At 37.5% G+C, this 24223-nt stretch overlaps 1 protein-coding gene across 1 annotated transcript; it reads right to left on the minus strand.

The window, feature by feature from the left end:
* Positions 1-7582: 7582 nt before the first annotated feature.
* Positions 7583-9037, minus strand: LOC111896422 (peroxidase N1). Its single transcript, XM_023892416.3, has 3 exons — positions 8579-9037; positions 8300-8465; positions 7583-8206 (listed from the first exon to the last, which is right to left on the minus strand). The coding sequence occupies exons 1-3, from the start codon at positions 8978-8980 to the stop codon at positions 7788-7790; spliced, it is 987 nt and encodes a 328-aa protein (XP_023748184.1). The 5' UTR covers positions 8981-9037; the 3' UTR covers positions 7583-7787.
* Positions 9038-24223: the final 15186 nt, after the last annotated feature.

Here is a 24223-nt window from a genome sequence, read left to right on the forward strand (position 1 = left end):
AGTCGAGCAACAATACGTAAGTGCTTAATTTGTATTTTTTTCATATAAGTGTTTATATTATCAATGGGTATTTAGTAATCAAATTTTTATGATGTTTTTCATTTTTTTGAAAATACAGAATGTTTTACTCAATGAGATCAGTCAACAAACTCAAACTTCTTCTGAACCCAGCGGTCTAACACCAACGGATACACAAATTTGTTTTAAAAGAATATTAGGTGTTCGACGAAGCCATATTAGAGGCATCGCGCGTAAACCTTCTACGGTTGTGTCGATGTACGATCGGGAACGACCACTGACACAACCACCACCACAATCACAGGTGACAAGACTATTTAATTTTGGTAATTGCTTCAAATGTTGGTAATTGTTGGTTTAGTATTAGGAATGTTGGTAATTGTTAGTTTGATAATATTTTATATGTTGGTAATTGTTAGTTTGGTTATACTTTGATATATCGGTATTTATGTAGTTTGGTAATTGTTAGTTTATGAAAGTGCAATGCTATAATGGTATTTTGTAGTTTGGTAATTGTTAGCTATTGTACAATGCTATAATGTGTTGTATGCAATATGTACATTTGATAATTGTTAGTTTCTGAAAGTACAATGCTATAATGGTATTTTGTATATAGAATGTTATAATGTTGGCTTAACTAATTATAAGACTATGCTGTTTTCTTTGTAGCTGGAAATGCTTCAAACGATGTTAAAAGATCCAACATGTAGTGCCGCACTTGAAGATTGGTTTTGATCGTTGCCACAAAGAAATGAAACTCAAGGAAACGAGGAGAGCGACGATGACGAGTAGCTAGTTGTATGATTTTTGTATGTTTTGTTTGTGTAAACATTTTAGACTAGTATTTTTGATATTTTGTATTATCCTAAATTGGAAGATTATTTTAAATGGATGTTGGATTAATATTTTGGAATGGAAAGATGTAGGATTATAATAATTAATATCTAGCCGTTTTTATAGTTTTTATGTAGTTTTTTTTTTTTCAATTATAATACGAAATATTTAAAAAAAAAAAAAAAACAATACCGGCGATGTCTTTAGTGGCGACAGTCGGTTATTAGCGGCGACAAGACTTTAGCGGTGACGACCGCTTATAAGCGGCGACGGCCTTTAGTGGCGACAACTCGTAGTAGCGGCGACATTTGGATTATCAGCGACGAGGCATCAGTAGCGACCTTTTAGCGACAACACGTCGCCGCTAATACTATTAGCGGCGACATACGCTACTATTAGCGGTGATGCGTGTCGCCGGTAATACACTAATTTATTATATATATATATATATATATATATATATATATATATATATATATATATATATATATATATAGAGAGAGAGAGAGAGAGAGAGAGAGAGAGAGAGAGAGAGAGAGAGAGAGACAAAGAGAGAAATTCCTTTTTTATTTTTTTTAATCGAAAAATTATTTAGATAAATAAAAAAACAAAAATTAAGAGCAAAATCGTCATTGTAAAAAAGTTTAAAGTAAATTGGACTAAACTTGCAAGAAAATGATAACTTTGGACCTGTGGTGCTAGTCCAAACCTTTTTGGACCAAAGTGACAAATTTCAACAAACCATAGGGCCCACTTGTGCAGTTTTGTCTTTACTGAAATAGCCAAACAAATACATTTATTCTAAAATAGCCAACAAAATCATAGATACGTTAACTCGCCTGTAATTTCAACAATGGACGAAGTAATTCATTTTTAATTTCATCAAGGGAAAATGACTTGTAAGGGTAACTAAGTATTAGACATGTACAAAAAATATCATTGAACTTTTTTTGTACACATATCACCAATCAACTATAGCTTTTGTACACATATGACCATTATTAAACTTCACATTTGTTCAAAAAATACCATTATGTTACCGGTAATAGTAGGTCACCAGTCACGTAACATGTCATGTGGTTGCTGACGTGGATTTAATTGTATATTATCTACACATTATACCATTAAACTATTTTTTATACATATTATACCATTAAATTTTTTTTGTGTATATTTTACCATTAAACTTTTTGTACACATTTTACCATTAATCTTATATAATTTATTCAAAAAATATCATTTCAAAAAATACATATTTTTACATAAAATGGGTTTTCCATCACCTATTGTGACCCCCTGATTTTGTAAGGTTTGGGGGAAAGGGTTTGTTTTTGACAATGATACTAAGCACTTTCTTTTACAACTACATTGTGAATTTATATTGGTCATACATCGATTGAAACCCACAATGTTTGAACTTGAGACTTCTATCTGGAGTGGCGAAGAAATAATCAATTGTTCATTATTTTAGCTAATGTCTAATAAACATATTCTTATAAGTCATTTTCTTAGGAAACTACATTTGAGGCACACTTATAAACTCATGAAACATTTTGTACATGTTACTTTATTATAATCCTCCCTCTTCTTGATGATGGTTGATGATTAAAAAAAATGCATTGAAATTATGTCATTGTTTACTGATAGGAAAATGACTTATAATGATGAGTTTACTAAAATTTAAAAAATCAGTAAAATCCACATCAGATGATGGGAAACCTACTTTTATGTAATAATTTTATTTTTGAAATGATATTTTTTCTATAAATTATATAACATTAATGGTAAAATGTGTACAAAAAAGTTTAATGGTAAAATGTGTACAAAAAAAGTTTAATGGTATAATGTGTACAAAAAATAGTTTAATGATATAATGTGTACATAATAAACAGTAAAATCCACAACAGCAGCCACATGGCATGCCACGTGGCATGCTACGTGGCTGATGACCTATTATTACCGGTAATATAATGGTATTTTTTGAACAAATGTGAAGTTTAATGGTCATATATGTACAAAAGTTATAGTTGATTGGTGATGTGTGTATAAAAAAAAAGTTGAATGAATATTTTGTACAAGTCTAATACTTTGTTACCCTTACAAGTCATTTTCCCTTTCATCAAATAGGTTGCAAGTTCATGGCCCATATGCGGTTTTAAAGACCATTACACTAATATATTTATATCCTAAATGAATGCTAGCGTTTTTTACACTCAAAGATACCCAAATTCTCTCTATGATGGTTGGTTGAAGGAGATGTTCCACAAAACAATGTTTTAAGTAATCTTATATATAGTCTTTTTTACCATATACACTAAAAGATAGTATTAAGGTATATGAACCTAAAAAAATAAAGAAAAAAATGATGGACGAAATCATATATGGCATGCTTATCTGCGATGGCACAAGTCTTTAATACATATAATGTGCATCAAATGAGTTATACGTGATGAGTTTGAAATCTCTTTGATCGATTAGATCTTTGTAACAGGTAAATAAAGAACATAAAAACAATGAGATAAAACACAAGTATGGATCTGAATGTGTCGAATGATTTGATTAATTCAATCCTCAGCAGAGCTCGATGAAGAACTTCCGCTGTAGAGGATTCTAGGGTTACAAAAGATAAGAACTTGTACGTTATAAAATCTCTATCAATCTTATCTAATCGTCACTTTCTAGGATGCATGCAAGCATCTATTTATAATAAACCCTAGATAAAACTCACGGATGGACAGGCCCATACCGGAGACAAAACTTGGACTAATAAACGAGCCCAAAAGACGCAACACTAAACTGGACCTAACAATACGTTCACAAAGTCAGTTTTTGGCTAAAACCAAACCAACCCGTAGAAATTCGGTTTTTCAGTTTTTAAACCCATATAGGTTTTGTTTTTGCATGATTCGGTTTTTCGGTTTTTCAGGGTTGGGATTATGGGTTTTTGGTTTTAAACCGTGGGTTTATGAGCTCCTTTTTTTTTCTTCTAGTTTTTGGGATCAAACCCAGTGAAAATACGTTTTGATAAATATTATTGTATCTACTTCAAATATATTAAAATAAAGAGTACGGATTCTAGTATTCTAAAAACATAAAAGTGTTGAAAATATCAAAATTTACCAACATTAAAAGTTTGCTGAAAATAATCATAAAGTAATAAAAGGATAAAGTCTAAAGTCTAAACTAGAAGTTTAAAACATAATAAATAATATATATGTGGGCCGGTTCGGTTTTCATGGACGTTTTATACATCAAAACCGAAACAACCCGTTATTTTTCGGTTTTTGTAAAATCAAACTTAAAACATCGGTTATTGCTTTGGTTTCAGTTTTTCGGTTTCGATTACGTTTGTTTTTTTTTTTTTTTTTTTTTTTTTTTTTTTTTTTTTTTGATTTTTTGGCTTTCGGTTCGGTTATTGCTCCTCCGTAGTTTAATGTATATAATATGGGGTCTACAATTTTGGGTATTCAAAAATGAGTAAATTGATCTTTTCTATAATAATGATAACACAAAGTTGTAGGCGAGAGGAACGATGCAACTGGCAAATTGATGAAGCTACAGACGTATTTACCTCATTAGGGTTGTCAATGATTTTTTTTTTTGTTTTGGATAAACTCTAATTTTTGGTTATTTATTCTAAACCATCATAAAATCTGAATATTTTTCAAAATAAAATAAAAAAGATTATTTTTAATTACTTCATAATTAAGTAATTATAGATAAAAATATAAGGCGACTTTTCAATTTGTCGGCACAATTAGTGTCGCCGGTAATGGCTATATTTCTTCTAGTGAATTATTAATAATCATCAATTTTAGTTAAAATAATATAATTATTAGAGGTAAATTTAGATTATAGATGGCTACAAAAAGATAAACCCTTGAATATATACTATTGTATTTAAATAAGTTTTATTGAAATTCTTTATCTTCCAAAATGGCAATCCTCTTTATCCTACATTTGGGTTTTATCTTGTTCGAAAATGATATGCAAATGAAAAGTCGTAGTTTCGTTTTGGAGCATAAATCGTTGGCAACAAACGAAAGTTCTAAGCTCCTTCTTTCCTTCCAAGCTTAACAACCACACAAGAACACCAAAAATAGCTTCAAAAAAGCACAAACGGCTAGGGTTTCAATGAGAAGTATTTTGGGAAGCATAAGGGACAATATGGCCATCATAACATTGCTTAAATAGGGTGCAAACCCGCGGATTAGGGTTTTTGTCCGAACAGTACCTACTCGCCGAGTCCGGGACCCGACTCGCCGAGTCCATCACTTAAGTCCCACGTCTTATCCCGCTTCTACTCAGCGAGTTGGTCCTTCAACTCGTCGAGTCCAAGGCCAAAAATGCAAATATTTAAAGAGTTAATTACAAAGAATACGTACCATGAACCAGGTGCTACATGGTGGCTCATCACCACATCACCTCCATAACCCATCACCACAACCATGAAATGAACCAATGCAACCCAAAAAGATAACTTCCTAAAAAATTATATATATATATATATATATATATATATATATATATATATATATATATATATATATATATATATAATATGAAAAATTATAACACAAGTGTACAATTTAATATTTTCTATTTTTTTCCAATTGTAGAATCATATACATTTCAGATTATGACGTCAAATACACATAAACATTTTTACATACATATACAAACATATACATACAATTTTAAATACATATATAAACATATACATACATTTTTACATACATATACAAACATATACATACATTTTTACATACATGTCCATACATATACATACATATTCAAAAATATTACATACATTTTTTCATACATATTCATATACATTTCACATACAAATACATACATTTCATATACATACATACATTTTATCGTAGACTTTATATATATTTACACCAATATACATAGATTTTTCACATATACATACATTTCACATACAAATACTCTTATACACATATTTTTTCATATATACACGTAAATTTCGTAAAACAAAAAATACACATATAAATTTATATTTCACATGCAAATACTCTTATACACACATTTTTTCATACATAGTCATACATAGTCATATACAAATACGTATATACATATATATATTTCACATACAAATACCAACATTTCTTATAGCTACATTAAAAAAAAAAAAATAAAAAAAAAATAAAAAAAAAAAAAAATAACTGGAAATCATTTAGGTGGTGGTGGTTGTGGTCGAGGTCGCCGGAGTAAATGTGGTATCACCGGAGATGTTGCTGTGAAACCACCAAAATCACACCAAAATCCAAAATTAACACACAAATTCATTCTAGAAAAGAAATTGAAAGAGAAATGAGGGAAGGGAGCACCTACTGTTGCTGTAGATGCCGGAAAATTGGAGTTTGTCGCCGGAACACGTATCACAACGCCGGCCAAACGAGGGGGAGATGAGGAGTGAAGAGGATAGGAGAAATGAAAGGGTTTGTGGTGATGGTCGCCGATCAAATCGAGAGGATCAGGGTGTTTTTGGCCGGAAAATCGTCAGAAATCGTGTAAGAGATTTTTGGAGTGAAGCTGTAACCTGTTCTTAGAGATAATGGGGAGGTAAAGCGGTCGTACCCTTTAGCGGCGACGCTATTTGCGGCAACAAGACACTAATTGGGGCTACACATGGGAGGGAAGATATCCCGCGTCTTTTTTGGTGACTAGTAGCAACGACAACGTCGTCTCTATTACCGTTGCCGCTATTGCCTTGGAACGAAGAAACCCTACATGTTGGATCATATAAAAAACGAACAGCTACGATTCACTCTGGGCGAAGTCACACGGATCGCCGACGTGGACTATTAGAGGCGCCTCTTTAGTGGCAACTCCAAGCTTTTAGCAACGACAAACTGCGTCTTGTCACATGTCGTCCCTAATAGTATCTGTCGTCTCTAATGGCGTCGCCCCTAATAACTATATTTCTTGTTGTGCTTAACGCTCATGGTTTGTGACTAATGGATTAGGGCTTATGACATATGGATTAGGTCTCAGGGCAAAAAACATAAAGGATTGGGTCATAAACACTTAGGCTATTAATCAGGTCAACCCCGATTGGGTTTCGGGTTCATTGGGTTTTTAAAAAATTAAAACTTCACCAAAAACCTGACCCTATTAAGCTATGGATAAGTCGGGTTAGGGTCAATTGTGTTTCAGGTTAATAGCGTCAAATTCGTTGGGTTAGTGGGGTTTAACCAAACAAACAGAAATAAGTAATTTTTAACGATAGTTATCAAGTTTTTTCTATTGTGCATTCCATGTTAACATATAAATAATCATAATATAATTAGGTTATTCTCTATGAGTTTGGAGAATTACTTGTAACTTTAGCATTTTGCTAGCTTTTTTAAATAAAAATATATTCTTGTTCAAAAAAATTATGATTAATTAAAAAAAATTAATTATTAGAAGTAATTGTAGCTTATAGAAAGGTACAAAAAGATAATTTAATCCTTAAAAATAAATATTATATTAAAATAAGTTCTATCAAAAGTATTTTTCTTCCAAAATGACAAGCCTACATTTGGTTTTTATCTTCTTCGAAAATGATATGCAAATGAAAAGTCGTAGTTTCGTTTTTGATGAATAACTCATTGGCAACATATGAATACAAAGTCAAGGTTTGGTTTAGTTTAATATTCGATCCAAATTCATAGTCATGATTTTTTGAAATCTTTATAAAGTCAATGCGTTAAACGACGAATTTGTCTCAGGTCAAAATCATGTGGGACTATCAATATCATTACCAACTTTTCCTATTGTGTATTACAATAACTAATAACATGCACGTAAGAATGGAAAATTTACAGTTTGTTATACCGATTTATATTTTAGAACTTCCCAGGTATTAAAAACTTATTCCTATCAAACCATTTTGGATCGATTCGCATAATAACATCCGTCATTAATCAATTAATTGCACTACAAACCCGACGAATTTCTCCTTGAGTCCCAGTTTTCACCTCAATATTACCCATCCTCACCATTGATCTTGCAAACTCAACGTTAAAAGTCAATCCAAGGAGTCCCCTAACTCCAAGAAACCGTTGCACTAACCTTTGTGTTGTTGGGTTGCTCCATAGCACTTGATCAGATTCAAGTACACCTCTCCGGTTCCTCAGGTTTGCATAGTATGAATTGTCAAACCTGTTTTGGCTTCCTGTATCTAAAGCCACACGCCTTGAACCATCTCCTCCGTTGGGGCACAGGTTTCGTAGTGTGGGAAGAAATGCTTGGTCAATAGATGGATCCGGTCCATTGGTGTTGTTGAAGTTGTATAGCCTGTAGCTGAATAATGCACAGGCTGCTGTCCCAATGGTGTGTGCTCCTGGAAATCAGTAAAACCCATAGACGCATCAGTTTAATACATTGATAGTAAGTGTTGCAACGGCTGCAGTGTTATATATGCTTAAGTACTTACCAGAAAGGGTAACAAGATCTTGGGCGTTAAGACCTTTCTCAGCAAACTTCCTGATTTGGACATCAACGGCGTCATTGAAAGCAGGAAGATTTGCAGTGTCAGCTGCACGTGAAACCAATCCATCTCTACGGCCTAATGGCACTGCCCAGCGCGCAATTCCCCCAGCCTGCACAGCGATTGGAAAAATAGAATAAGTACAAGTTTTAAGCCAACAAACGTAATATTTCTACTGGCGACTTGGAAATGCTTAAACAACGTATTGAGAAAGTAATTAATTACCAGAAGCACAGAATCACGGGCAGCCAGTGCAAGAATATCAGCACAGGAGACGACCCCAGGACAAACCCTTTCGAGTTCCGTCTTTGCAGCATCGATAATCTCGAAGCCTCTCAATAGAGAATTGGGTGGAGCAGTTCTCTCAGTAGAAGGACCATTGAGTAGGATAGAGGCGTCACAGCCATTAACAAAACAATCGTGAAAAAACATTCTAACCAAACCTGGTGGGACCCCTGCGTTGGCCCGATCAGCTGCTGCAACTGCAGACTGCACAATGGCTTCAACTCTTGGGCATGAGGTCTGGTAGAAGCCATTTCGGGTGCCTTGGCTTTGTGCCAAGCTGGTCAAGGTCGCTAACAAGACAACAAAGAAGAGGGGTATTTTGTTATTACAAAAAACCTCCATTACTAGTTTACTACGAAGATTTGTTTAATAAGTTATGTATTGGATTTGGTATTTGATAATTTAAGGGAGAAGGTATTTTATAGTGAGTGGAGGTGGGGGAGTGAAGAGAAAGTCAAAGACGCGGCAGGTGATAAAAGTAGACAAAGTCGACCATAGGAGATACATAGAGAAAGAGTCAATCTTTTGATGGATACAGCTCCTGTATTTAACCATGCAAGTTAGGCCATCTCCAATGGGAACTCAATGGAGGGTTTAATGGGGAGTTTAATCTCATTAAACTCAAAATCTCCATTGTGGGAAAGTGACTAGGATTCAATGGAATGGGGAGTTCAATCCCCATTGAACTCTATATTCTCTCCCCTCTCTCTCTCTCTCTCTCTCTCTCTCTCACACACACACACACACACACACACACACACACACACACACACACACACACACACACACACACATATATATATATATATATATATATATATATATATATATATATATATATATATATATATATATATATATATATATATATATACAGAAATCGGAATTCGTGGGGCCCGAGGCCTTGCTTCTGCTTTCTTGTCTCATGAGAGGCCGTATAAAATGCTTCCGTGAATGGAGCAGCAGAAATAGCTACTAGATTTTGGGGGAGGAGGATTTGATCCATATCCCGCTTTTATTTCCACTCTCATCGGTTCTCCAGCATGCGAGTTCAAGAATCCCGAGGAAGGGGGTGAAGCTGAGGTTAGAAAACTGTCTTACTTGCCATCTATCCGCTCTGGTTCCAAAGCTTTTGTATGTTATCCGTTACAGATACAGAACCGTACGTGAGATTTTCATCTCATACGGCTCCTCCCGGTGCTCCAGAAAGAAGATTGGATTCGACAAGCTATAGCCGATGAACCGACCAGGACACCCCCCCTTTCTGCCAGAATGGGAATTCATCAAGCGGGGTGGAGGAATGGTCAACTCATCAGGCTCATGATCTGAAGACTACAGGAAGAGCTGTCATCTCTATCTTCCATCATCCATTCCCTGTAATCAGTCCTAGGATCCAAGGCACTAATGCTAAGGCTCAGATTCATATATATATATATATATATATATATATATATATATATATATATATATATATATATATATATATATATATATATATATATATATATATATATATATATATATATATATATATATATAAAAATTATTTTTATTTTAATTTGTTAATTAATGTTAATTTTAATTGTAGTTTTTAATTTTTAATTTCATGTTAATTAATTTTTTAAAAATAATAATAAAAAAAAAGAAAATGATAAATGATGTGACAATCCATTAAATTGTATAGAGTTCAATGGAGTGTAGAGTTTAATGGGTAAAGTTGTATAGTGAGTGGAATGTATATGTGTCAATCCATTGAACTCATATGAGTTCAATGCATTGGAGATGGTTAAAAGCACGTACATATACATTTATTAGGGTTTTACTATGGTACGTAAACTATATAACGTGACAGGTTAAGATTTGACATTTTAAATAGACATAGTTGAACTAAAAACAGTCTTTAATTTAGATTCTTTAATATCGTGAGTTATTGCAAATTATAACACATTAAAGTAACATTAGAAGTAAGACATATGTATTACAATTAATTTAAAAAAAAAAATTAAATACAAAGGTAGAACTATAAATTTATAAGAAAATAAGATTAAATAATGAATTATTATTATCGAAATGTTTGTTATTTTTTAGATTTAAACAAATAAATTAAATAATTAAAAGAAACTAATTAACTTTAATTTTGGAAAATTTTTAAATTTATATCAATTTATTAATATTTTTATTACAACTATTACCATAAAATATTATATGTAATTTAATAAAAAAGAAAAATTTTATAAAATAACATACGAAAAAGTAATAATATAAAATAACCATAAAATGAAATTTGTCAAATTGAATTAAAATTTGACAAGTGACAAAAAAAATATTGATCCCCAACTTAAAACTTTTTAAAATATTATATCAATCCTTTGATTTCTTAAATTTTTTTATTTACCTAGGTAATATATATATATATATATATATATATATATATATATATATATATATATATATATATATATATATATATATATATATATATATATATAATGAGTTCTATGGAAAACAAATAACTAGGGCAACATCTACCTGAACCAATAATCAAATGACACGTGTCCATTTCTTTCTTCACAAGTAATGTATTGTGGAAGTTATTGTGAAAGTGATGTGTTGTCATGTTTTCATTGGTTCGAATATGTGTTTTCCTAATCATTCATTTTCCATATAACTCTTCCCTATATATATATATATATATATATATATATATATATATATATATATATATATATATATATATATATATATACTAGGCGAATGTCCGCGCGTTTCGCAGAAACACCTATATAGTTGAAGTCTTTACAAATATATGTTTTTTTAAATATAACAATAACATTGTTTTTAAATTTGATATGATAATCTATATACTAAATTGATATAATATATTGACTATTTTAAACTACTTATTTAAAAAATTTTAACGATTATAAAAACATCTTGTTGGGTTGAAGATTTGCTCAAGTGTTGCGTCTTTGGGCTCGACTGTTTATTTATTTTATTTGTATTCCGGTTTGGGCCTGTCCAACCGAGAGCCCATTATGTTTAATATATAAGTATATGCTTGCATGCATATTAGGTTAACGATTATTCTAGAGCGTAACGATAGTATTACAGATTTCTTTGATCGTTCTTGTAACCTACCAATCCTCTACAGTTGATGTTCTTAATCGAGCTCTTCTGAGGATTTTGTTTAATCATTCGACACGTTTGATTCACTCTTGTCTCGTTCTTATTTTCGTGTTCTTATAGTTTTATATTTACTTACCTGTTTGAGATCTAATCGATCTTTATAGATTAAAGGTTTTAAATCTCATCAATTGGTATCAGAGCAGGAGGCTGTGCAATCGATACACATCTTTTCTGTGAAAAGGTTTCAATTAGGGTTTTTCCGCAACTACCGATATTTATTGAGCCGTCATCTCATTATTGACGTATCTTGATATTTATTGTTTTGCCCTAATCTGCTTTATTACAAGTCTGATCTTTGAACAGGTTTTTTCGATCATAATGGACGAATCGCAATCAAATCCAATCAATATTTCTAACAGCATCGGTTCAACCACGAAGATTCCAATCCTATACACCCATGACTATGAAGTATGGGCGCATCACTTCGAAGACTACGTGATAGGATCTGAGGATAATGGGTACTTCATATGGGAAGCCATCATTAATGGACCGTTTTCTCATTCTGCAACGTCCAGGATTATTAAGACACAAAAGGAGTACAATGATCTGCTGAAGGATGTTAAGGATATTGCACAAGATGAAAAGGACAAATTCCAGTGCAATATCAACGCATTAAGGTTGATCAGATTCGCTCTTCAGTCCGACACCTTTAGGTTGGTCAGCTCATGCACGACGGCAAAGGAAGTTTGGGATAGACTTCGCGAACTGTATTCTACAGACGAGGATCTTGAACATTCTATCCAAACCTTGCTCTTATCTGAGTTTGGAGAATTCAGGCAAGGAGCCGAAGAAACAGTGACCCAGACGTTCGATCGCTTCAATCATCTTCTCAGCAAGATGATCAAACATGAAATCGAAAGGAAGCTTATCGAGCAGAAGGTTACGTTCTTAAATGGTCTGAGGTCTGAATGGAGAGCAGTGGTGTCTACAGTCAAAGCCCATGAGCAGTTTAAATCATACTCTTTGGCGAAACTGGTGGGTATTCTCAAATCCCAAGAGAAGATTGTGCTGCAGGAGAAGAACGTTGTTTCAATCCTTGGTTCGTTGGCCCTCCTATCAAAAAGTAAAGCTGTGATGGAGGATGAAGACCTCAACTTGGAGGAGTATGATCTCACGTCTGAGGATTATGCTATGATGGTGTCCAATCCCAAGAGGTTCATAAAGAAGAGATTCCCCAGCAATAAAAACCGAAACTGGCAGGGGAGTTACAGTTCAGAAAAGGTTAACAATGAACCGAAGGTTGAGGAGCCCAAGAAGGAACCGAAGGTGGATGGCGATTCTGGAGTAAGCTGTTACTACTGTGGTGGGAAAAACCACTATGCTAAAGATTGTGTCCTTAAGAAGATGGCTGAAAAGGATGATGAAAAGGATGAGGAAGCCGTGTTGCAGAAAAGGCTGGATGAGTTGAGAAAGAAGAAGTCTACCGCTAACCCTTCTATTAATGCTCTTATTGTGCAGGGTTCGGTTGCTGATGACGAGTTCGGTAGCACGGAAGTTTGGTCTACCGACTCAGAAGACGATGAAGTGAGGAAGCCTACTCATGGAAAGGCGTATGTGGCAAAGGAGGAGAGTAGTGGAGGAAGATGCTTCATGGTGTCTGATGTATCTCAGATGAGGGGATACAACACTGATGGTGGAAGCGATGAACCGAAGGGGCAGGAGGACATGTGCTTTACGGCCAAACCACTCAGCCAGCAGTTCAATGAGCTTGATGAACTGATAAAGAAGGTACAATCGGTTTTCATTTCATTTAAAGTACCACAATCCTCATATGAGAAAGAACTAAAAAACGTTAATACAAGAATTTCTCATCTAGATAGTAGCTTAACTCAAACTCGAGTCACCAATTCTAACCTAACTGATCAATTAAGCAGGGTGTCTTCGAAGAGTGAGGAGCAGCGGATGTGGATCGAGTTGAAGGAGTCTGAATTAGTTAAAATAAAAGACGAAAACATTTATTTACAAAGAGACAATTTAAAGTTGTTAAAACAGCGGAATGTTTTTTGTTTAATTGCAAAACGTCTATATTCTAATATTACTCAGCTTCACTTGGACTGTGAAATAGGCCAAAAGATCCATCGCATGATTTTGCGCTTCCTTGAGTTTAAGGAGGATGAGATCGATGCTGAAGCCTATAATTGTGAGAGTGTGATATCGTCTGATGATATCAATCCGACCTACATGTATGGACTGGACAAAATTGAGTCCTTCATTAAATCCAAGGACCACAAGGACATGCTTAAAAACCTTTTGGATGAAAATGATAGACTTAAACTGAGAACCGAAACCATACAAAAATTTGACTCTTTAAACGCCAACGTAAGCTTAGAAAACAAAATTGATGTTGAAAATGCATCTGAGCTTAACGAGGACGACAACATGAGTGAAATTTCTGTACAGGACACGGTTGACTGCTCAGAATTTGTTAAAAGCGAACCTAAAAACCACAAGAATATTATTTCTGAAAATTCAGTGGAGTTCGCTCGATTGTCCCAACAAAAGTCCCCGATCTTAGCAGAGAAAGCAGTTGTGTATCAAAAGGTCAGGACCACTCCAAATCAAGTATACAAGGTCACTGGAGTAACCGAACATCAGACGGCTGAACTCACAGCTATTGTAAACGAAGACAATGTTGATGGTTGTGATGAGTACTTCTGGTCAGCTCCAATAGATAATGCAAAAGAAACGGTGGGCTTATCTGAAAGGACCTCCTGGATGAGTAAAGGTAGATACATACTTGAACCCTTGAATAAGCCAGATAATTTCGATGAGCCAAGCACCAGTGGTACGAAAGACATTCCTCAGGAGGATGAAAGTTCGGCAAAAGAAGACGTTCCCTCTACTTCCTCAGTTCATAGTGAAACACCTACAGTTCAAAATGAACCTGCCAAGGAGAAACCGAAAATGAAGGCTAATATTCATCATCAACCGAAGCAGATGAGGAATAAGAAATGTGAAAGGAACCAAAGATACAGGAAGAATCTCTCTGAAAGGAGGCAATTCTGGCAATCCCAGAATGCATACTTCTCACATCAAGGCAAGAATCTGAAGTATGAAAACGATCCTGTCGGAAAGCCTGAGAGCCACAATAACCGAAAGCCAAGGTTCGGTTCACAAGAGAATACCAACCGAAAGCAAAGGTTCGGTTCTGAGAATGACTTCAACCAAAAGCAAAGGTTCGGTTCAAAGAACGATTCCAACCGAATGCAAAGGTTCGGTTCTGAAGTCAAAAGAGAACAAAACTCTAAGGTCAGTCCCTCCAATGATCAAAAGCAAAAGGGTCACCTAGAGTCTCCAGCCAAGAAGTCCTCTCAATCCAAACCCACTCCTTCGAGTTCATCTAATTCTTCTACTTCCACCAATTCATCTCCATCTTGCTCTAAAGCTAATTCTGTTCGTTCTCAAAAATCTCATTCGTCAGCTGAACAAAAGGGCAAACAGAAGGTCAATGAGTCCAAACCAGAGTCCAAACCGAACACACCCAATCCTAATAAAATAAAAGTTTTTACCATTAAAAAGAAAGATGAAACAACACTCATAAAACGAACATATCTCGTTGACATCTCTCTTACTGTTCCTGTTCCCATGAAAAGCTCACGTGGACCCAAGAAACTTTGGGTTCCTAAATCTGCTTAATTTTTGCAGGTTATAAGTGACGAGCAGTTCGACGAAGAATGGTACATCGATAGTGGTTGCTCACGTCACATGACAGGGAGGAAAGAGGAGCTCAGGGAATACATATCTCTTGCAAATGGTGGCAATGTCAAGTTTGGAAATAACTCTTTTGGCACCATAAAGGGATACGGGATGATAACAAATGGTGACTTTACTATAAGGAAGGTGGCTTATGTGGAAGGACTCCAACACAACCTCATCAGTGTATCTCAGCTTGTTGGAGGTTCAGGTCTCAAAGTCTCATTCGATGATGAAGGTTCTGAAATTATTGAGAAAAAGACAAAGAAAGTAATTCTCAAGTCGGAGCAAAAGGGTGAAATGTTTCCTCTAAACCTTAAACCCATCAAAGGAAACCCAGCTATATGCATGTTATCAAAAGCTCAATCTGACGAAAGCTGGTTGTGGCACCGAAGACTCTCTCATCTCAACTTTAAAGATATCAACCGACTTGTCACTGGAGGTCATGTTAGGGGCCTTCCATTGCTCAAGTTTGATAGAGATCATTTGTGTGCTGCATGCGAAATGGGGAAGCAGAGTCGTCAAAGTCATCCATCTGTAATTAACACAAAAGTTGTTGAACCACTCGAATTACTTCATATCGATTTGTGTGGTCCTTCATCTATCGAAAGCATCGGTGGTAGCAAGTATATTCTTGTTATTGTTGATGACTTTTCACGATTTACATGGGTGTTCTTTTTAAAGCTCAAATCTGAAGCGACTCATAAGCTGAAAATGTTCATCAAGAAGATTGAAGTACAGCTCAAGAATGTCGTTCGCAACATTAGGAGCGACAATGGTCTGCAATTCAAGAACAAGGAGTTTGAAGAGTTTCTAGCAGAAAAGGGAATAAGTCACAACTTCTCAGCTCCCTACACACCTCAACAGAACGGAATAGTCGAAAGACGAAACCGATCTTTGTGTGAAGCTGCCCGAACTATGCTAAGTTTCGCTTCCTTACCTCTTTATTTTTGGGCTGATGCTATTTCTGCTGCTTGTTTTACACAGAACAGGTCTTATCTCAACAAGCGATTCACGCTCACACCTTATGAGATACTAAACAACAGAAAGGCCAATGTGAAATTTTTCCATGTGTTCGGCTCACGGTGTTTCATCTTTAACTCTAAAGAACACCGCAACAAGTTCGATGTCAAAGCCGACGAGGGAATCTTTCTGGGCTACTCTCTCACATCCAAGGCATACAGGGTCCTAAACAAGCGTTCGAGAAAAATTGAAGAGACATACTATGTGACCTTTGACGATAGCTATGTCAAAAAGCTACAGGCCAAAGAAGACACCGCTGGGGAAATCTTTCCTCAAACTGGCCAAGTCACAGTCTCGATCGCTAATCTATACGAGAAATTTCTGGAGCTCTTTGATGAACCAGAGAAAGCTTCTCTCTCAGAAGCAGGTGCAGCAGACAACAAGGTTGACCACATGAAGCAGATTGTCGAAGAAGCTGCAAGGAGAATGAATGAAGGAGGATCGACTTCTAATGAACCTCCATTCAACAATGCTTCTGTCGAGGGGAAACCAGCTCACATGTCGAGGGAGAGCCAAGGTGCTTCTCCAACCGAAGGTGCTTCAACGCCTGAAAGTCCAGCACCACAAGAAACCTCTGAACCTCAAGTTTCTCAAAGCTCATCAATCGAGGGGGAGCATGATGATATGACGCTTGATTACGATAGTCAATCCGATCCAGAAGAAATGATCAATGCTGAACTAGACCCTACCTTTGATCAAAACTATCCTCCTCTTACCAAATGGACCAGAGATCATCCTATCTCTCAAGTGGTTGGCGATGTCTCTGAGAAGGTTCTGACCCGATCACAACTGAAGGCAAAATAGACATCCTTATTTTCAAAGGTTGAGTTTTGTATGTTTAACTCATTTGTATCAAAAGTTGAACCGAAGACAGTTAACACTGCCCTCGATCACTCTGATTGGGTTCAAGCAATGCAAGACGAACTGAATGAATTTGAAAGGAACAAAGTCTGGCGCCTTATTCCAACTCCTCCAGATGCTTCGGTTGTTGGTCTCAAATGGGTCTTTAGGAACAAAATGGACAAGGAAGGGAATGTTATAAGGAACAAAGCTTGTCTGGTTGTAAAGGGATACTGTCAGGAGGAAGGAATTGATTATGAAGAAACCTTCGCTCCTGTAGCTAGGCTGGAATCTGTAAGAATATTTCTTGCTTATGCTGCCCACAAAAACTTTGAAGTTTTCCAAATGGACGTCAAATGTGCATTTCTTAATGGAGAACTCGAAGAAACCGTGTATGTGGAGCAACCTCCTGGGTTCGTGAACGAAAAGTATCCAAACCATTGCTATATTCTGGAAAAAACTGTGTATGGCCTTAAACAAGCTCCGAGAGCTTGGTATGAAACGCTGACTAAATTCTTAAAGATGTCTAAATTCAAACAAGGTTCGGTTGACCCAACCTTCTGTCGCAAAAAGGAAGGTAACCACCTTATGATAGTTCAAATTTATGTCGATGACATCATCTTTGGCTCTACGAATCCCAGCTTAACAGCTGAATTCAGAAAGTTGATGGAGACTAAATTTGAAATGAGCTCAATGGGTCCTATTAACTTTTTCCTTGGTTTAAATATTAGACAGGGACCCGAAGGCATCTTTATCAATCAGGAAGCTTACACGAAGACTCTCCTAGCAAAGTTTGGTATGATGGGAGACTCCAAAGTCAAAGTCCCAATGGCATTCGGCACCAAGCTAACTCCATCCCTAGACAAACCGGCTGTTGATATCACGCTCTATCGTCAAATGATAGGCTCACTAATGTATCTTACTGCTAGCAGGCCTGACATCATGTTTTCTGTGTGTTATTGTGCTCGATTTCAAGCAAACCCACGCGAACCTCACATGCTTGCAGTGAAGAACATTTTACGCTATCTCAAGCGAACCACCTCCTTAGGTCTATGGTATCCATCCAACTCAGGCTTCTTCGTTCAAGCCTATTCTGATGCTGACCTTGGAGGATGTGGACTCGACCGAAAAAGCACTACTGGTGGCTGTCAATTCCTTGACGGGAAGTTGGTCAGTTGGCAATCCAAGAAACAAACGTGTGTGTCGTTGTCTACTGCCGAAGCGGAATACATAGCTGCTGCTTCTTGCACCTCACAAGTGATTTGGATCCAGAGTCAACTTCGAGACTATGGACTCAATATGAAGAAGATCCCACTATATTGTGACTCTGAAAGTGCAATTAGGATCTGGCATAACCCAGTGCAACACTCTAAAACCAAACACATAGCACTGAGGTATCACTTCATCAAAGATCACGTGGAAGATGGAAACGTCGAAGTTCACTTCGTAAGAACCACTGATCAATTGGCTGACGTCTTTACCAAAGCTCTTCCTGAAGCATCATTCAATAGAATATTGCAAGGGCTAGGTATGATGGAATCAGAGTCACTACCTCACACTACCTCTCAACCTCAAACGTAAGAAGCGAAACCAACCGAACGCTCGGGTTCGGTTAAACCATCTGACTCGCTCATCACTTCAAAGGTAGTTTTTCTTAGTTGTATATTACTTGTACAAAATTGTTTTTCTTAGTGTTGAAAATATTTTCCAATTGCATGTCTAAAATCCTTGGTTTCTTAAAATTTTCCAAAACCGAAACCTACCGAAGGTTCGGGTTCGGTTTCTTAAAATTTTCCAAAACCGAAACCTACCGAAGGTTCGGGTTCGGTTTTTCAAAATTTTGTTGAACCGAAACCAACCGAACGTTGGGGTTCGGTTTTTCAAAATTTTCTGGAACCGAAACCAACCGAACGCTCGGGTTCGGTTTTTCAAAATTTTCTGGAACCGAAACCAACCGAACGCTCGGGTTCGGTTTTTCAAAATTCTCTGGAACCGAATCCAACCGAACGCTCGGGTTCGGTTTTTCATATTTTTTTCCAAAGTTTTTTTTTAAGATTAATTTTTTTTCTCTTACTATTTTTTAATTTTATTAATTTTTTTTCTTTTATTTATTTTTTTTATTTCTTTAAATAAATCTCAAAAACTCCAAAAATATTTTTCTCTTTTATTTTTTCTTGTGTGTTCGTTCGTTTATGGGGGTCTAATTGATGAACTACTTAAGTGTCCCTAGAAGCATGCTGCTATATGTGTCCCAAGCCTCATAAGATTTTGAATAACAGCCTTCATGACCTGGTATACACAAACCTTGTCTTCCCAATAAGGCTACCTCATTTATTCTAATCATGAGCTACCTCACTCTCTTCTCACATGAGTTAAGAGTTTTTCTGCTTGGTCCTTATTTTCGTAGCAGAGGTACTTTATCTTCTTACACCATCTCCATTACACTTCTCCATTACATTCGTTTCATCAACGTAACCCTTGAGACTCTCAGAAATTACCACTGAGGTTTATGGTTACACAACATCTGTGTTTATGATCTTAGTTTCGTGTCACTACGAGCTGAGTGAAACCCAAAATTCAACACCAAATCTGAATTGACGGTGATCAATTACTTTACTCAAGTTTTCACCAAAGAATTCACGGATAACCTTTCATGAAATCTCAAATTTTATTTTGTGTGATTCCTATGAAATTGTTAAACGCATAACATTTCTTCCCTTGGGATCCAGTTTTTAATTTTTTTTGAGATTTTATATTTTCCAAGCCAATTTCAAATAAATTCCTACCTACTTGTTCAACAGACTACACCGGTCTCACAAGTACTTTGATCACTTTCTTTCTTATTTCAAGATTAGAATTGTTGCATCAAAGCGAAACCCACCATAAAGTAGCCTAATTAAAAGAAGCCTTTCAACATTTCTTAAAAAGTGTTTGATCGTAATTCAACGGGAATCCACATTAACACTTTAAGGTCTCTCTTGACCTTGAAGGAAGAGATTCGTGCCCGGGATCATCAGTTTCGTGTCATTATTGACATCACAGTTAATCCTAAAAAGAGTTGCTTTATTTCTTTTCATTTTACACTCTTTGCACGAAAATCCTTGATTTTCCAAAATTCCGTTACTAATTAATTTCAGGCTGATTTATTGAATTGGTGGTTAATAATTAAGACGTGGTCAACAATCCTCCACGTGGGCAGTTAATTCAAAAGATGCGATTCAAAAAGATAAGACGAAGAGTTGCTGACTCAGGCGGGAAATTAAAAGGATTGAATTTCAACCGGTAATTAAAAATGGGCGCGTGTGAATTTGAAACGGCCATACTTTTACTGACAACATGGACGCGTGTGCAAAATCCAAGCGTCATCTCTCTGAAACTTAAAGGCGCGTGAGGAATTGAAACGGTTTTCTTCTGAAACGGCGCTTGTTGGGCGACGTGATCCTAGGAATCTGACACTCTCTCTCCTACGTGATCATCGCACGCCTCAATTGTCGCACATCTGTCATTCAGAAACCCTTTTCGTCTTTCCATAGAAGATTTGAAACGATTTTTCTCTCTCCTATCTTCCACTATAAAAGGCAGTCTTCACCACCATTTACCTCTTTACTGCCTCCGAAATTTCAAGAGAACAAACACTCTCAAAAAGCTTTCTTGTTCATCATCTTCTTCATACCTTCAACAATGGCAGAATCCTCTTCCGTCCATGCTACCTCACAAATCCTTCCCATTCGTCCACAACAATGTCTGGTGATTGATCTCAACCCTCTGGCGTACGACTCCTACATGACGCCGATCATTGAGTGCTTGAAGTACTCCCAAATAGCTCCAGCTCTCTCAAGGATTGAGTCTGTGCCAATGGTGGCTCTCTCACAGGTGTATGCGACTGCGTATTACGACAAAGCAATTGACCGGGTATTCTTTGAAGTTGCTGATCACAAGACCTCGATTTCAAAGCAACGATTCTGCACTCTACTAGGGTTTGCTGCTGACTCTTCAAGAATCCATCCGGAAACGATTCCGGTGGGCCATCTTTACAACATGTTTTATAACATGGGGTACACGGAGGCGCTCGTCTCCGTTGCGAAGTTCAAGAAGTCATGATTGCCGCTGCAGTGGAATGGCATGTTCACAGTCCTCTTCAAGGGCTTGTCGGAATGGAGCTCAGGATCCGACGGTGCCAGTCGACTTTTCTTGTCGATCATGTATGCAGTCTACAACGGGATCAACTTGGACTTTGGGTTGGTCCTCTGGCAACAGCTCATCCAGAGCCTTTCTTCTACATCAAGGCATTCGGAGGTGTCGCTTGCACGATTCTAGATCCTTATCACCAAGTGGGCGATGGATAAGCTGGATATCCCTACTGCTGCTGGTGCGGTGATGTCTTCGGTCGGTACTTTTCATACCACCAAGATAATCGTATCTGATGCGTCCAAATTTTCCTTCATTGGCTCTATTCCGGAGACAATGTACGACGATGTTCCTTCTGACAGCAGGATCATCAGGACGCTCAAGGAGTTCAAACAGTCAGGGCCAAGGGAACTCACACCGGAAATGCTCAAGTCCATCCACGATGCTGACAAACCGGTGCCAAGGGGCAAAAAGGCGGATAAAGGGAAGCAAGCGACCAAAGCTATTAAGGGTCCTTCTCCCAAGAAGAGGAAACAAACAAAGGCTGCATAGTCCCCACAGCCGAAGAGGAGGAAGACTCAACCGAAGCGCAAGCTTGTCATCCCTTCCTCTTCAAGTGAATCGGAAGGTGAGAGTTCGGGTTCGGACGGCTCTCAAGGAGGCAAAACCCCTCAAAGAGGCAACACCCCACCCCGTTCTCCTACTCCAGATATGGAACTCCACAACTAACCCATCCCTTCACCCACACAAACTATCCCTACTTCCATTCCGACCATAAACCCCACTACCACTATTCCCCCAACCTCTTTCCCTATACCACCACCCATTTTCACTAATACAACAACCACCACAGCAAAGGTTACAACCAACGTATCTGATACGGGGGTTCATACCAGTGCAACCGAAACCCCACCCGTAACCGAACCACCACAAACCGAAACCCATACAACCGAACATACCCACACTCAACCACCACCCGAAACTACCCCACCCAATACTCAACCTGAATCCTCAAAACCCACAACACCCCCAGCTTCACCACCCCCTCCATCTCCAAAAAATGCCTCTGATGGAGAAAACCCTTTCCTTGGCGGTGATCACATGACCTTTGATTCGGTCTACTTCAGTCCATTTCAGGTTCAGAGTGATGAAGAGGATGATGCTCCAGTGACAAAGAAGCATCTTAAGGAGCTCAACGAGAAGGTTGACTTACTTCTCGCATCCTCTTCCAACCAACAGCCCTCCTTATCTGAAGCTGCTCTTCAGAAGATTGTTGATGCCTTCTCTAGGGCTCAGCATGATTCGGTAGCCTCAGCAATTGCCACCTTCGACGCCTCTACCAAAGCCTGTGAGGCTGCGACCGCAAAAGTCGATAAACTATTCTCAGACGCCTCTTCTCTGCTGAAGTCATTACAGGAGAGTACGGATTCTACCAAGACAACTTTGGAACCGATTGTTCAGCAATTGGCAAAGTTCGTCTCAACGGAGTTGACTTCGTTCGCTGCCCTTCGCCAAACCATAAGCGACGACAACTCAGCCCTTCGTGCCTCCATTGATGAGCGTCTTGCTAAGCTACAAGAGGATCTTGCGGCTGAAAACTCTTTAATGGACGTTCTAGCAAGCAAAACCACCGCCCTAAAGGTCAAGAGCACTCAGCTATCAAACTCTCAACAACAGCTGGAAGCCCTTCGATCCGAAAGGGAGGTCATCAAGACATGTGTTTCGGATGTACACGCTGCCTTATCCAACATCCTAGAAGCACATGATCCGATTCTAAACCATTCGGTGAGGCGAACCCTTGCTGAAAAGCTCACTCCTGCCATGGACCTTCTCAGCAAAATAGAAGGCTTACCTAGTTTCGTGTCCATTCCGAAACAAGGGGGAGAAGAGAAGAAGACCGGATCGAAACCACCTCCTTCCTCCAAAGCTACTCACACAACCGAACCATCTCCGACTGGTCAAGCTTCGGGTTTAGGTGTAAAGGACAAAGGGAAAAATATAGCTGAGGAAGAAGATGAAGATGAAGACAAGGAGACCATTGCGGACATGTTGAAACGAAAGAACAGTCGCAATGTTGATGAAGACGTAAATCGTGTGGCGCGAGAGGCTGAAGAAGCCGAACGCAAGCAGAAGGAAGCCCACGATCTCCTCGAGAGCAGGAAGACTCTCTTCCCTGCATGGACTCAGGAGAGAATGATCAAAGAGGCCATAGACACTCCCAGCATATTATGGCTCGAGCCGGTGATTTCGTTCGACTGCGTTAATTCTGTCGATTCGCAGTTCGACATGCCGTTGACTCGAAAGGCATTCATCTTCCATGCCTTCTCAAATATCTTTGAAGTCCCTCATCTGAACGCTGAGCTTGATAGGGAGCTCATCGACTTCTATCTGACGGCTACTCGTCCTCAATATCTAACTTGGAGCGCCCAGAAGATAGTAAGCGTTCGGGTATTGAAGCCTTACACCGAAGGTAGGTTCATAAACGTTCGGTTCAAGGTGATTCGGGGATCTGCAAGAACTGCACATCATCCCTGGCGGATCTACCGAACTTAAATCCTCATGATTGGATTGTTCTGCACAACATCCTCTTGACAAATGAAGCTGAATATGGTCCGATTATAGACCATATCAAGAGGATGATTGTCTGTTATATCATGGAGGTTGCCCTGATGGATCAGGAGGTTGCTACTGTCTTCAAGAAGAAACCGAAGATAG

The sequence above is a fragment of the Lactuca sativa genome, chromosome 9 (genome assembly GCF_002870075.4).
Source record: "Lactuca sativa cultivar Salinas chromosome 9, Lsat_Salinas_v11, whole genome shotgun sequence".
Taxonomy (NCBI): Eukaryota; Viridiplantae; Streptophyta; class Magnoliopsida; order Asterales; family Asteraceae; genus Lactuca; species Lactuca sativa.